The sequence below is a fragment of the Sciurus carolinensis genome, chromosome 12 (genome assembly GCF_902686445.1).
Source record: "Sciurus carolinensis chromosome 12, mSciCar1.2, whole genome shotgun sequence".
NCBI lineage: Eukaryota > Metazoa > Chordata > Mammalia > Rodentia > Sciuridae > Sciurus > Sciurus carolinensis.
The window spans coordinates 116941561-116956314 of NC_062224.1; the positions used below are offsets into that span (position 1 = coordinate 116941561).

General features: G+C 60.5%; 1 protein-coding gene across 2 annotated transcripts in view; it reads left to right on the forward strand.

The window, feature by feature from the left end:
• The window catches only part of Lmx1a (LIM homeobox transcription factor 1 alpha), a 131484-nt gene extending 119647 nt beyond the window's left edge, over nt 1-11837 (forward strand). The window contains exons 4-8 of one of the 2 annotated variants that reach the window (XM_047521327.1): nt 2178-2350; nt 5048-5125; nt 6252-6321; nt 8438-8611; nt 11659-11837. In XM_047521327.1, coding sequence (XP_047377283.1) covers nt 2178-2350; nt 5048-5125; nt 6252-6321; nt 8438-8611; nt 11659-11819 — 656 coding nt within the window. In that variant the 3' untranslated portion in view covers nt 11820-11837. The remainder of the gene's footprint in view (nt 1-2177; nt 2351-5047; nt 5126-6251; nt 6322-8437; nt 8612-11658) is intronic. The other variant, XM_047521328.1, reaches the window with a different exon arrangement.
• The last annotated feature ends 2917 nt before the right edge of the window (nt 11838-14754 follow it).

Below are 14754 nucleotides of genomic sequence, written 5' to 3' on the forward strand. Positions count from 1 at the left end.
TCTGCGATTGCTTGTGCCCTGGGCGTGTGGGAGGCATGTGGGGCAGAGCCTGAGCCATTCCAGACACTCTTTTACAAGAAGGGCCCTGAGAAGTTAGTTGGGACTCCGTGCCAAGCCGATTCATCCTCGCTCAGAGACCTAACCTCTGGGCTTCGCCTCTGGAGTCAGATTTATGCGGGGTGCGTCTAAATGGCCTCGGGGCTGCCGACAGTTGTTGTGGGAGAGCAGAGTGGTGTTTCTTTCATCTCCACCGAGGGGTGTCGGCTTGAATCATGAGGCACCCCACAGCCCCATCTGGGCGTGGGAGTCTGGCGGCCACCGCTCTGCCGTTTGAAGGGTTCCTTCACCTTCCGCTCGCGGCCCTCCCACCGGCCCTCGAGAGCTTTCCCTGCTCCTGGACGCGCTGCAGCGCCTGCCTTTCAGGTACTGCCTGTTTTAGTGGACAAATGGGAACCTGAATCCAGCAGGCCTGTCCTGCAGAAGGAGCAGAAGGGTGCTCAGAGACCGTCCCAGAAGCAGAGTTGGAGGATGTCGTAGGCCCCTAATGTTTGCACATGGGGGCTGGAGCTGGTGAGGGCCAGTTGTGGTCGGCTCCGCTGGCAGCTGGGTGTGGCATCTGCCTGCATGTGAGAGGTGCACTTGCCCCTCCACCCTGACTTCAGAGTCTTCTCACCAGTCCTGCCAGGACCCCAGAAGCCCCTTGGTGGCCGTGCAGGCAGAGGCGTTTCCCGTCGAGTGTACAGGTGCTGTTGGCCGGAAGAACACCTCAGGCGGGGCCACGGAGGGACTCCAAGGGTCAACCCCGAAGAAGGGGGCTCAGATGCGTGAGCCTGGATGGAGAGTGGGGTCAGAGAGGTCAAGGGCAGGGGTCAGCAAACTGCAGGATGCTGGCCACGCTGGCCTGGAGCCAGGTCCTGCTCGCCACAGGTGACCTCCTCCTGCAAACGCCCCCTCTCTCTGTGCTGGACACCCCGTGCATCTCATGAGTCATTCACTTTCAGCACAGGTGAACAGCTCCGCCCTCAAGCCACCTGAGGCAGCCCTCTGCCACAGGCAGAGCCGTCAGGCCTGCAAAGACAAAAAGACTCACTCTGGAATTTTATGGAGTCTGGAGATCCCACGCCAGGGCTTCCTGAAGGCAAAATGGGGGTGGGAGAAAGAAGGGGGTGAGGTTCTAAAGGGCAGAACGGGGTCCGAGAGACACTCTGCAGCAAGCTGTCCAGGGACAGGCCCCTGCCCCTCTCCCCGTCCCTCGCCCTCCTCCCTCTGGACACAGCCTTACCCTCCCTCCCGTCTCCCTCAGAAGTGGGGGGCTGACCTGGGGGGCTGACCTAGGGTGCCCTTCCTCCTCCTCTCTTCCCTCTGGTCCATGGCGGGATGGCAGCTCTCTGGAAATGGGTGTGGGCCTAGGCAAGGCCGAGCGCGGTGACAGAGGACCCAGCGCTGGCCAAGCCTCAGAACTTAGCCTTCCTTCTGCAGCCGGCCCTCCCTGCCCCCCACCTCGAACCCTCGAACTGGCATCACACAACACCCACTCTGTGGGCACGGGTGCATCCTGCAGAGACCCGCGTGGGAGCACAGAGCTGGAGCTCAGCCCTCCCTGGGACATGAGGCTGCGGCCACTGAGACCACGTCCTTTGTGTTGAAATAGTAATGGCGAATGTCATTACTGAGCGTCCGTCATGTTCTAGGGAGTCCTGAAGATTTCCATGCATCATCTTATTTAATTTCAACAAGTTACATTTCTCTTTTCTTTCTCTTCCTCCCTCCCTCCCTCTTTCCCTTCCTTCCTTCTTTCCTCCCTCCTTCCCTCCCTCTTTCCCTTCCTCCCTTTCTTCCTTCTTTCCTCCCTCCCTCCCTCCCTCTTTCCCTTCCTCCCTTCTTTCCTCCCTCCCTCCCTCTTTCCCTTCCTCCCTTTTTCCTCCCTCCCTCCCTCTTTTCCTTCCTCCCTTCTTTCCTCCCTCCCTCCCTCCCTCTTTCCCTTCCTCCCCCCTTCCCTCCCTCCCTCCCTTCCCTCCTAGTTCCTGCCTGGTTTGGAAGTGCGCACCTTAGTTCTTCCCACGAACTCTCGGACCCACGCCGTGGGCTACCGCACGCATCTGCAGGCTGTCCTGACGTGGTGTGTGCCCCGCTGCAGGGCCTCTCGGACTCACTGCCTCCTCTTCTGCTTCTTTCAGGCAAAAGCGACGAGGAGGAGAGCCTTTGCAAGTCGGCTCCAGGGGCGGGGAAGGGAGCCTCTGAGGATGGCAAGGACCACAAGCGCCCCAAACGCCCCAGAACCATCCTGACCACCCAGCAGAGGAGAGCATTCAAGGCCTCGTTTGAAGTGTCCTCCAAGCCCTGCAGGAAGGTACAGGCGGGCAGAAGGGAGGGTCGGGGACAGCACCGCCTCTGTGTACCTGGGCTCCTCTGGACGTCAGCATGTGGGGTCCTGGTGGTGGGGATGGGGGTCAACCAGTCTGTGCAAGAGGGCTTGAGCCCTGCCGTGGGTGCCCCTGGCCTTCATGTGTGGTGCCAGTCCACAGCTGTCACCTGTGCAGTGTGACCGGAACAGCAAGGAGTGCGTCCGTGTTGGCGTAGACTCAGACGCCATCACAGAGAACGCAGGACGTGTGGCAGGCCTGGTGGTTCCCTCGCTGGGCACCTGGGGGCTCCTCTGAGCGAGGCCGTCCCCTGTGGAGTGGCACAGCTGTGTGGCTGTCCACGGCTTTGAACATCCACCTGTGGTGCCCGTTAGGGGCTGGCACCAGTAGGGCTGCGGGGATCCTGATGTGAAGAAACTCGGCCTTCAGGAGTTTATCTTCCCCTCCGTCCCCGTCCACGGGGAGCAGGCGGAGACCGACGCACTGTCCTGTCTCTCGCTGGGCCTAAGGGCTGTCCAGTTCTCACCCTGTTTCCTGCCACCAGGGAGGGGAGGGGACAGCGCAGCCCTGGCGCCTGTGCCCAGGTTCGCTGGCCACTGCACTCTAGAGAGGGCCAAGTTCATTCCTGAGGCTGCGTGTCCCGTGGGGGAGGCTGGGGGCTGAGCCCACCTGGGGACCTCCACCACAGGAGGGCGAGGAGGTGGCTGCGGAGACAGTTGCCTGGCTCTGCGGCAATGGCTGTGGCCGTCCCTGCGCATTTGTGGTCGACCAACGTCCTGCCTTGTATGGGCACTCTCTTTTACTCAGCAGAAGGAGAGAAGCCATTCGTTTTGGAATTTATAAAGGAAATGCCATTTCTTTAAGGGTTGGAGTGTCTTTGTCTGCCTTCCTGTTGGAGTTCCTCAGCCTTCGCTGTAGGGGCAAGACAGCCCCAGGTCTTCCTAACCCCCAGAAAGCATGCACTCCCTGCTCCACCTGCTCCCGTGAGGGTCCAGGCTGCAGAGCAGCGCCTCCTGGGACATATTCTCATGAAGGTGGCAGGAGGCAAGAAGCCAGAGCGGAGAAGGTCATTGTGAGCCCAAGCGAGGCGGGGCTTGGGCTGTGGTGCAGAGCAGGGGCATCAGGGGTCACAATGGTGGCCCAGTCGTGCACTCTGTTGCCCAGGCGCCCTTCCTTACCCACCCTTGGTAGAGTGGGGCTCCCTGGGTCAGCTTGCACAGGACACCTGTCACCTTCCTCGGCGTGCTTCCCAGCCTCTGTGTGGCCTTGTGCTGGGGGCTTGTTCCTGGGCGGCTTTCAGAGCAACAGCGAGGAGGTGACTCCTGCTGTGAGCCCTGAGGACACGCAAAGGGGCCGCGGGCACAGGGCAGGGGTGTCCACTCTGGCGTCAGGTGAGGCTTTGCGGAACAGGTGGCTGCTGAGCTGGGCCTCTGAGCGATGGATAGAGTTTCAGCAGGTGCAGGGGCCCCAGCTTAGCAGGAGGGTGTGCCTTGAAAGTCTGGCCTGCTCCTCCCTAAGCTCAGCCCAGCCCAGCGGCATGAGTGGGGTGAGGTGCTTCCCAGGCCCGGGCCCGCCGTCTGCCTGCCTGCTAAGGGCTCTTCAGTCCCGTCCTCCTGGAGTCTCCCGAGAAGGGACCTCGTCTCTCAGGCCTCTCTGCACATCTGCTTCATTGGCCCTTCCTCTCCTGCCATCTTGCCAGCCCCGGGCCGAGAGCCTGCCTGACTGGTTGGCAGATGTTTAAATACATCTCTTTATTATCTGGACCTCATCATCCTTGTCCCCACCTGGCCCCAGTGCATGTGCCCACACCAGGGCTGCCCACTGGCCCTGCCAGGCTCCAGATGGCCCCTCTCTTCTGTCTCTTTCTCTCTGGGAAGGGCTCACTCAGGATAACAGTGCGGAACCCCAAAGTCTCTTGAGGTAGAGGGGCAAAGTGGAACGCTTGGGGCCATGGGTGTGGGCAGGAGAAGGGGGGACCTGTCCTCCTCCAGGGGGCCTGCAACTGCAGCGTGGGGGACTTTCTAGTGTCTAAGGGACACCGAGGGCTGATTCCAGGGGAGGAGCAGCCTGGAGGAGTGTGCAGATGTTCACGAGTGGGCGGTCTTGGCCAGCACTTTGTCACTGTGACCCAAGTCCCCGACACAGCAACTTAAAGGAGGGACAGTTCGTTTCGGCTCACGCAGGGTGCGCTGGCACCACTGCCGCGGGCCTGAGCCGAGGCAGAGCGTCATGGTGGGAGTGTGCAGCAGAGGCCACCCACCTGGGAAGCAGAGTGAGAACAGAGGTGGTGGCAAGATGGAGTCGCCACAAAGACCACCACAAGTCACACCACAAGGACCGGCCCCTTCCCCCCAGGTCCCCGTCCAGTGGTCCGTTCAGTCACCAGGGACTGGTCCACCGATGAGGTCGGAGCCCCTGTCAGTCCCCAAAGCCCCACCTCTGTCTGGACACTGCTGCTCTGGGGACAGGCCTTCGGCGCCTGGCCTGTGGGGGCTTTGTTCGCCTGGACTTCCTTTCTGCCTGGAAGGAAGCCTGTTCTTGCCCTGGGCTTCTGCTAAGCATAAATTGGCCTCCAGCCTCTGCACAGACGAGGCCCGTTGGCCTCCCCACGGCTGCACAGGAAGCGTTCTGCCTCCTACCTGAACTGCCAATGGTTCTATAAGAATAACGGTCACTTCTTCCAGGTGAGGGAGACGCTGGCCGCAGAGACCGGGCTGAGCGTCCGTGTGGTGCAGGTGTGGTTCCAGAACCAGAGAGCTAAGGTAAGGGCTCCTTGCTTCTGGGTTGCTCCTTACTGAGGCAGGAGCCGGGGGTGCTGCACTGGCCGTGGGCGCTGTCCCGAGCGCCCTGGAGAGCGGCTCTCTCCAGTAACAACCCTACTGCCACAGGGCTTTGGCCACAGCAGCACAGCAGAAGGGCAGACCGAGGCATATGGTTTAGTGTTACGTCTTCATTTTCCTAGTGGCCGTGCCTTTGAATCTGCCAGCCATTGGTACCAATCCAGGTCTTTGGGTTAAGCCATATTCTTTAATTTACATTTATTTTAAAATTTATACCTGTGTACTCTGGATACCATTTTTTTTAAAATAATTCAAAGAGAAACCCAAAAATACTCAGACGACTGGCACAAGAACGGCATGTTGGCATGGTGGTGTGAGAGCGGGGGTGGCCCTCTCCCCTCTCCCCTTACCAGCTCAGCCCTTACTGCCACCCTGTCCTGGCCTGCCAGCCGGCTGCCCCGTCATGGGCTGTTCTGGAACTTCTGCCTGCGTCCTGCCTGCGTCCCTGGTCTGCAGAGGGCGATGCGTGCTGCCTCCTCATTTGCTGGAGAGGGGCTGGGGGAGAGTTCCCGCAGCTGAATTCCTTGGAGGGGCTAGGGATGGGCTCAGTCATCAGAACGGACTCCACGGAGCAGGCGGTTGAAGGGACCCCTGCGCTCACGGGGACACTTTGAGCCTCTGAGGAACCTTGCAGTAAAGCGGTTTCTTTTAAAACCCAGTGTTTCCTACAGACACACACGCACACACACACACACACACACACACACACGCTAAACACATGTGTTGACGTCTTATGGAGCTCCAGTGTTCCACTGTTCCACAGAACACAGTTTGAGAAATGTGGGGTTCAAGTTCCTTAGCCCGAGGCTCTGGGTAGGTCTCAAACACAAGTGGCAGGTGGAGGAGAACAGTCTCTTGGCTCCTCCAGGTCACCTTGTGGCACTTGCTGAGAGGGAGTCCCTGTGCCTGTGGGGCGCACGTCCTCCCCCTCCACTGTGAGGGTCTCGGGTGCTCTTCCTCGGCCTCTCAGCAGGGCTGAGCCCCTTCCCTGGCCCCTTGCGTGTGACCCGTCGCGGCCGGCACCTGAAGTGGCCCTCTCTCCCGCCAGATGAAGAAGCTGGCCAGGCGGCAGCAGCAGCAGCAGCAGGACCAGCAGAACACGCAGAGGCTGAGCTCTGGTAAGTGCTGGCCGCCGCAGGCCGGCCCCTGCCCGGCTCCCCAAGGGACGAAGGACGGGCACTCGGCAGAGCCCAGCCCCTCGGGGTGAGCCAGGAGCAGCCAGTGGGAGCGTGTGGGCCAAGCCGCACTCCAGAGCTGCGGACGAGGGAGGCTCTGGCCCAGCGCAGAGCAGAGCCGGGCCTGTCAGGTCATGTGCAGAGGGAGGCCTGTCCTGCTGCTCCTCTCCAGTCCTCCTCCTGGGCTGGCCAGTTTCATAGAAGATTCCCCTGGCTCATCCTGACAGGTGACTGGGACGATCCACTTGAAGGAGGGAAGATTTATTTGGGGCAGGGTGTCCGTCCACGTTGGGGCTGTTGCCTTGGGCTCTGTGTGTGGCACACCGGCGGAGTGTGTGGCAAAGGTCCCCCTCCCAAAGCTCCTCCGTCTCCCACAGTGCCACAGGCTGGGGACCAAGCCTCTGGCCTCCGGAGGGGACTTAATTTCCAAACCTTGGCAACCCCTGAAAAATAATGTAAAATAAAGACGATCCACCAAACCCCGCGGTGAGCAGCGGCTACCGTCCCCTCTCGGATGGCAGACGAAGGCTCCGCACGTCTGAGCAGGATGCGGGACGAGCTGGGTCAGGAGCAGCGCTGACCGTGCTCCGCTGGGCAGGGCGTTCCAACGTGCCCGGCGCTGGACGTGCCCTTCCTTTTTTTTTTTTTAAGTAGGGGAGGTGTGAGGAGTTGGGAGGCGGGTGGACGGAGTGCCTGAGGGAGTGTCCAAGGCAGCGCTAGGGGAGGAGCGTGGAGAATTCCCGTTAGAACCACGAAGGACATGCCGCCCGACTCGGCACCCTCAGGGTTCCTTGGACGCCCGTGCCTTGGACTGGGCTGCTCACTCTTCAGTGTGTGCACAGGCCACCTGCAGTCCTGGTCACGTGCAGGGAAGGGCTGGGTGGGCCTGGGACTGCGATTTTAGCCCTCTCAGGTGCGCCCCTGCGGGGGCCTGTGGACTGTGTCTGGAGGCCTGGCCGCAGGCACTGCTTCTCCTCCTTGCTTAGACCCTGAGCAAGGCTCGACGTCCAGCCTCGGTTCGATCCTGACTTGGCTCTTACAGACAAGAGTTCCCCTAGTGCTCACTTAACAGTGAGAGATGCTAATAGAGAAAAGGGCTGCCCAGGGGCAGGGCTGCTGGAAGGGTGGGCAGTGAGCTGGCGAGGAGCGAGGCTTGCTTCAGCCCTTCCCCCAGTGCCAGCGGACCTGGGACCTGCGGTTCCGTCTCCTCACGCCTGGGACTGTGCATGCCCAGGTGGGGAAATGGTACCTGCCAGCTCTGTCTCTCAGGGTCCTGCAGTTTTCCAAGGGCCTGGAGTGATGTAGGTTGGCCCATCTAGGCGACAGGCTCGAGGGGAGAAGGTGCTGGCTGAGGCATTAGGAGCACACAGACTCTGATCCTTGCACGGTGTTTAAGGAGCTCCGGGGAGCTCCTGGGGAGACTCGGGAAGCAGAGGCTGGGAGGTGGGGCCCTTTCCCCGCAGGGCTGAGGGGTGAGGCTTCTGTGCCCATTGCAGGAGGCTGTGGCTCCAAGGCACATACAGTCTCATGGAATCTTCCCTTCAGCCTCCTGAGGTCCGCCGGCCCAGTGTCATGACTCCGTGGACAGATGGTTTTGTAATGGGTGGATCCTTAGATCCTGGGTGCAGGATCCAACCCTTTGCTTAAATGCCATGTTTAAAGGGCGTCTCAATTTTCAACTACCCAGTCTCCACCCCATCCCCGTCCTCCAAGTTGGGCACAGGCTAGAGCCACTTATGACCGCCCACCTCCTTCCCTCTTGTGAATGAGGGACTAGGCCCTCATGAAGCTCCGCCACCGTCACACAGGTCCGGGTCGCAGCTGCAGGTGGCCTCCGTGATTCCCAGACCTGGCGTTTGCGCCTTCTGCAGTCACTCCCACACTGAGTGGTCCGACCTAGTGTGTGGCTTCCAAAGGTCCTGCGAGTCCTGGTGGTGTCTGCCTGGAGCCGTCCTGGACAGCATGCCCACAGCACGGGCATGTGGTAGTGAGATGCGGGCCGTCCAGTGTGGGGCTCTGGGCTGCAAAACGAGGGTGACCTGCTGCTGTCTTTGTCCAGCAGCTCAGACGAACGGCAGCGGGAGTGCAGGCATGGACGGAATCATGAACCCCTACACGGCTCTGCCCACCCCTCAGCAGCTCCTGGCCATCGAGCAGAGCGTCTACAGCTCTGACCCCTTCCGGCAGGGCCTCACCCCGCCCCAGATGCCTGGCGACCACATGCATCCTTACGGTAGGAGGACTTGAGCCCATGGGTCTCCCACCCTGCTGTGGCCTCTCCGTTTCCCCCTGGTCGCGTCCAGACACTCACTGTGGCTCCCTAGCAGGACAAGTGTCCCACGAAGCAGGGTAGAGTCCCCCGAGAATCAGCTCCTGGGGGCTGTGGGCAGGGTCCTGTGCGTGCTCACCAGCGAGGTGCACCTCAGAGTTCTGACGCTTCCTCGCTGAGCTCCCCCGAGTCCTGCCCCGCCTTCTCTGTAAGCCAGTCCCTGAGGAGCCCTGGGGTGGGGAGCACAGAGACGCACAGCTGAAGCTCAGCCTCGGGGCTGACCACGGGACACTTGCAGGGCCCATGAGGAGCACAATGCATTGTTCTATGGATGGAATCACCGGCGATGAGTTACCCTGATAGCTGAGAGGTAGTTTTAGTCAGCAAGCCTTCCAAAAAGAAGTATCAAAGACAAAAGTCTAAGACAAAGATTTTGTGCTCATTTCCCCTTTACTTGAAAAATAAGTGGCCAGGTGTGGTGGCATAGGTCTGTAATCCCAGTGGCTCAGGAGACTGAGGCAGGAGGATTGCAAGTTCGAGGCCAGCCTCAGCAACTTAGTGAGGACCTAAGCAAGTCAGTGAGGCCCTGTCTCTAAATGAAGAATATGAGAGCGGGGGATGTGGCTCCATGGCCAAGCACCCTGGGTCAGTCCCCAGTGCCCCTCGACCTCACAGAACTTCTCTTGTTAAAGCCACCCTACTCTGCCCATCACACGTCAGCAAGCGCTGACCAGGTCTGGACCTGCAGGCCCTTCTGGGCCGACCTCACTCACGCACAGCTCTGTGGACACGTGCGTTTGTCCCTGATGCCCATCCTTCAGAGGGCACGTCACAGGGGCCTTCCTCACTCCAGGCCGTGGGAAAGCAGGCAGAGGCCTTGGTGTCAGGGTCTCCACCGCAGAGTCTTGGGGGCCGCGTTACAGAAGGCCCCTTGGTGACCCTCGCAAGGGGGGCTGTTTTCACCTGTTTAATCAGGTGCAAGCGAAGCTCCCAGCCTCCCCCCGGCTGCTGTCGTCCCTCAGCAGTCCCACAAGGAGGCCCCCTGGATTCCAGTCAAGGTGCACCCCACCCTCCCTGTCCCGCACACCGCAGACGGGGAGACAGAAGGCGCTCAGCCTGCGCGTGCTGTTTGCAGGGCAGAGCTTACCCTGGGCTCCATCAGACTCTCAAGAGCCGCTTCTGAGGCCAAGTCCTCAGGCCCCTGGCCCAGCCTCTTCAGGACTTGTGGCCCAAACATTGCAGGGTCCCTGGCCCATCCTCTGCAGGGTCCCTGGTCCATCCTCTGCAGGGTCCCTGGCCCATCCTCTGCAGGGCCCCTGGTCCATCCTCTGCAGGGTCCCTGGCCCATCCTCTGCAGGGCCCCTGGTCCATCCTCTGCAGGGCCCCTGGTCCATCCTCTGCAGGGTCCCTGGTCCATCCTCTGCAGGGCCCCTGGTCCATCCTCTGCAGGGTCCCTGGTCCATCCTCTGCAGGGTCCCTGGTCCATCCTCTGCATGACCCTGGTCCATCCTCTGCAGGGCCCCTGGTCCATCCTCTGCATGACCCTGGTCCATCCTCTGCAGGGCCCCTGGTCCATCCTCTGCAGGGTCCCTGGTCCATCCTCTGCAGGTCCCCTGGCCCATCCTCTGCATGACCCTGGCCCATCCTCTGCAGGGTCCCTGGTCCATCCTCTGCATGACCCTGGTCCATCCTCTGCAGGGTCCCTGGTCCATCCTCTGCAGGGTCCCTGGTCCATCCTCTGCATGACCCTGGCCCATCCTCTGCAGGGTCCCTGGTCCATCCTCTGCATGACCCTGGTCCATCCTCTGCAGGGTCCCTGGTCCATCCTCTGCAGGGTCCCTGGTCCATCCTCTGCATGACCCTGGTCCATCCTCTGCAGGGCCCCTGGTCCATCCTCTGCAGGGTCCCTGGTCCATCCTCTGCAGGGTCCCTGGCCCATCCTCTGCAGGGCCCCTGGCCCATCCTCTGCAGGGCCCCTGGTCCATCCTCTGCAGGGCCCCTGGCCCATCCTCTGCAGGGCCCCTGGTCCATCCTCTGCAGGGCCCCTGGTCCATCCTCTGCAGGGCCCCTGGCCCATCCTCTGCAGGGTCCCTGGTCCATCCTCTGCAGGGCCCCTGGTCCATCCTCTGCAGGGCCCCTGGCCCAGCTTCTGCAGGATCCCTGGCCCATCCTCTGCAGGGTCCCTGGTCCATCCTCTGCAGGGTCCCTGGTCCATCCTCTGCAGGGTCCCTGGTCCATCCTCTGCAGGGCCCCTGGCCCATCCTCTGCAGGGTCCCTGGTCCATCCTCTGCAGGGCCCCTGGTCCATCCTCTGCAGGGCCCCTGGCCCAGCTTCTGCAGGATCCCTGGCCCATCCTCTGCAGGGTCCCTGGTCCATCCTCTGCAGGGTCCCTGGTCCATCCTCTGCAGGGTCCCTGGTCCATCCTCTGCAGGGTCCCTGGCCCATCCTCTGCAGGGTCCCTGGTCCATCCTCTGCAGGGCCCCTGGTCCATCCTCTGCATGACCCTGGTCCATCCTCTGCAGGGTCCCTGGCCCATCCTCTGCAGGGCCCCTGGTCCATCCTCTGCAGGGTCCCTCGTCCATCCTCTGCAGGGCCCCTGGTCCATCCTCTGCAGGGTCCCTGGTCCATCCTCTGCAGGGTCCCTGGTCCATCCTCTGCAGGGCCCCTGGCCCAGCTTCTGCAGGATCCCTGGCCTAGACTCTGTGGGATCCTGCCCACCCCGCACCATACCTGCCGTCCACACATGCTTTTCTTTGCTGTGCTGTGCTCCATTTTAGCACCATCACGTTCTGGTTTATGTTTTTACCTGTTGCACTTTGGACAGGAGACCCCTAGAGAGGCTGTAGACCCCTGGATTAGGCCCTTCCCCCTTCTCTCTATCACTGTCCCCAGTGCCTGCCTTCCCTCCACCAGCGAAGAGTCACAGGGGATGTGCATTTGGCTGGATTTCCTAGCACTGAAGCAAGTCTCTCCTCCCAGACCCTCATGTCTGTGTTTCCTCTCCATTTCAGGTGCTGAGCCCCTGTTCCATGACCTGGATAGTGACGATACTTCCCTTAGTAACCTGGGTGACTGTTTCCTAGCAACCTCAGAATCCGGGCCCCTGCAGTCCAGAGTGGGCAACCCCATTGACCACCTGTACTCGATGCAGAATTCATACTTCACCTCTTGAGTTCCCAGCGTCTGTGGCTAGGCTCCCATATGAAACAACCATATTCTGTGAGGGGCAGCTGGCTTTAGGACGGGGAGACCAGGGGAGAGGTGGGCTAGGGAGGGAGGTGTGTGGGATGCTGTTGTACAATGATTTGGCATAGCTCGGCATTTCCAAAGACTGAGTGTGTTATGGATTGCCTAGTTCAATGTTTCTAGTAAGAGTCTTAGGAGTAGATAGGAAGATGTGCTCAACATTAAGGACAGGGACTTTAATATAGACACTCATGCAAATTAGATACCTAGGGACTCCTAACAACTTCCCGCCATTTTGGGAAGCTCTCGTGAAGAGGTGCATATATCTGTCTATCTACACACCCACGGACAGACAGACAGACAGCTGTGTGCGTGACTGCGTGACCTTTCATACCTTGTCATCAAAGTTTATCCCTAATTATAACAGACTCCAACTGTACAGCAAAAGTAACTTTATTTTCAGTGTGAACTATATTTAAGGAAATGCTTGATGCACTTAAGTTATAAAATGAGATAATTTACTTTTTATAAACTTTATTTGTAGTTTGAAGAGACTTGTTGGCAGGGTGGAGAGGCTGCTGCTCCCTGCCCTGTGGTGCCGGAGCCCATCTGTTCAGAGCATCCGATGCCTGGAAAGCAGATCTGTGTGGGCAGCCCCCTCCAGAGGAGTCCTGCTCTTTGGGGTTCAATCACTGGGCTTGGGTAGGACAGAACCATCATCTCTGATCATGTTCTTAGAAAACGTGGCTAGACCCTTGGAATTTCCTTCAGATTCTGACTGGCACTGGGTTGTTGGGGGCCTCAGCTTTCACAAGTGTAGGGTGAGGCTGACAGCGTGGACCTACACCCCTGGGGACACTGAAGTTCCACCCCAGGACACAGAGTAGGGCTGTGACCAAGATCTGAGGTTTGTTTAAAATAGAAACGGATCACCCACTTGGCCCGCAGGCTGCCTGGGGCTGCAGGCAGGACGGCCTCTGCCGCAGCGGAGGGCCCCGGGGCCTGCCCGTCCTCTGTGAAGCTGTGCTGGCAGAGCTGGCAGCTCAGGAGGAGGCCCACCCAGGGGTTGGAGCAGGCATGTGGTGTTCCAGAGCAGGGGCTGACCGGCCATGACCTGCGGGCCTGCTTCCTACTTTTTACTGTGTCATTGAAAAAGAGAGAAGAATATGTGACAGACCGTGGGGCCCGGGAAGCCTTGGCAGAAGCATTGCGAACGTGCCCTGTTGTCCACGTCCTGTTCCTGTGCGGCCTGTGGAGCTCTCCGAGGCCGGAGGACCAGTGGAACCCGGGGCTGTGCCCAGTCCACGGGTCAGGCCCTGAGCGCATAAGACGCAGCAGCCCCACGCACAGGGACCTTCGCTCCCTGGTCTCCCACTGGTGCTAGGATGGGGCTTCTGTGCCGGGAGGGCTTCTGGGAACCAGAGTGAGTGGTCAGGACAGAGGGACAGCCTGGACTCCTCTGAGGGGCTGTACCTGACGTGCTCCCATGGTGGGGGCATTGCTGGAGCCTCGCTCGCGGCCACAGGTCCCTCTACTGTGAGCCGGAGGGAACACGTCCCTTACGTAGAGTCTGTGTTCTGCCGTTTTTGTGCCCTTGTGTATAATTTATGCAAACCACCAAGAAAACCACAGTGTGACCAGCGGGATCACGCAGACGCTGGACGGCCCAAGGTTTCTGAGTGAAGCTCAGTGGGGGACGTGGCAGACACCATGTGCGTGAACATGGACAGAGGTCCACCTCCGCTCCTTACTGGCCAGGGTGAAATTAAAGACCTCTTACCAATGAGCTGTGTTCATTCCAGGGTGGGTGGCTGGGGAGCCCCGGGTGCTGTCACGGGGCCACGGGGGGTGAGCCGCGGGTGAAGCTTTAAGTGAACAAAGGGGTCAGACAGCAAAGCCTGGGGAAGGCCTCAGCTCCCTGCGGCGAGGGCGCAGCCCTTGCAGACGCTGCAGGCGCGGTGGTCTTCCGCCTCCACGTGACGCTCACTGGCACGGAGCCCTTGGCACTTCCTGCCATGAGAACATTTGCATGGCTATCAGGGTGGCGTCTTGGGCAGCCTTCTCACCCAGGGCTGGAGGCAGACACCTCGCCGGGACAGGAGGGCAGAGTCCCCGTCATCTTCAGTGTAGCTAATGGGCAAGGGCCCGTAGGCGGGTGAGACCAGCAGGCACGTGCCAAGGGGCGCCAGGTTCTGTTTTCTCACCACCTTCAGTTGTGCAAACTGTCACTCCCGTGGGCTCACCAGCCGTCACTGGAGGCTTGGGCGGAGAGCCATGAGTCACGGACCAGGCCGGCAGGAGAGCGATGAGTCACAGGCCAGGCCGGCAAGAGAGCCACCGGCCAGCCTGTTTCTCACCCCACCCGGCTGGCCTCAGCTCCCGGCTCCCACTGCCAGGACCTGGGGGTGAACATTTGCTCACAGACACCTGCTCGTCCTTCAGGACCACCGGCCTGGCCTTCTGAGGAGCCTGCAGCGCTGTGTCAGGTGTCCGTGGGGAGTGGGCTGGTGCCACCCACTGCCGCAGCTGGACCCCAGACTTTACAATGCTCAGACATGGTAGAGATGTCGGCCTGTGAGCGTTGTGCAGGGCTCCCAACTCTGCCTGCGGACTGACGCCTGCTCCTTCTCCCCTTTCCCTTTGAACCCCGAGTGGACACGTCTAGATCTAAGCCCCGCTCCTCACCCGTGTGCTGCGCGGCCCTGGGCCAGCTGCTTCTTTCCCTGAGCTGGTTCTTTGTGGGAGCAAGGGTGGTCCTGCTCCTCCCTCAGAGACAGGGGATGAGCCCTGGGGAGCACCAGTCCTGCCCTGGGGTGTGCTGTGGGGCAGGCCTGTTCTCAGGTGTGGTCACTGACCAGGTGAATGGACGTCTCAGCTCATGGGTAAAGACAAGGAGGCCCCGGCTCCCCTGAGCCGAGGAG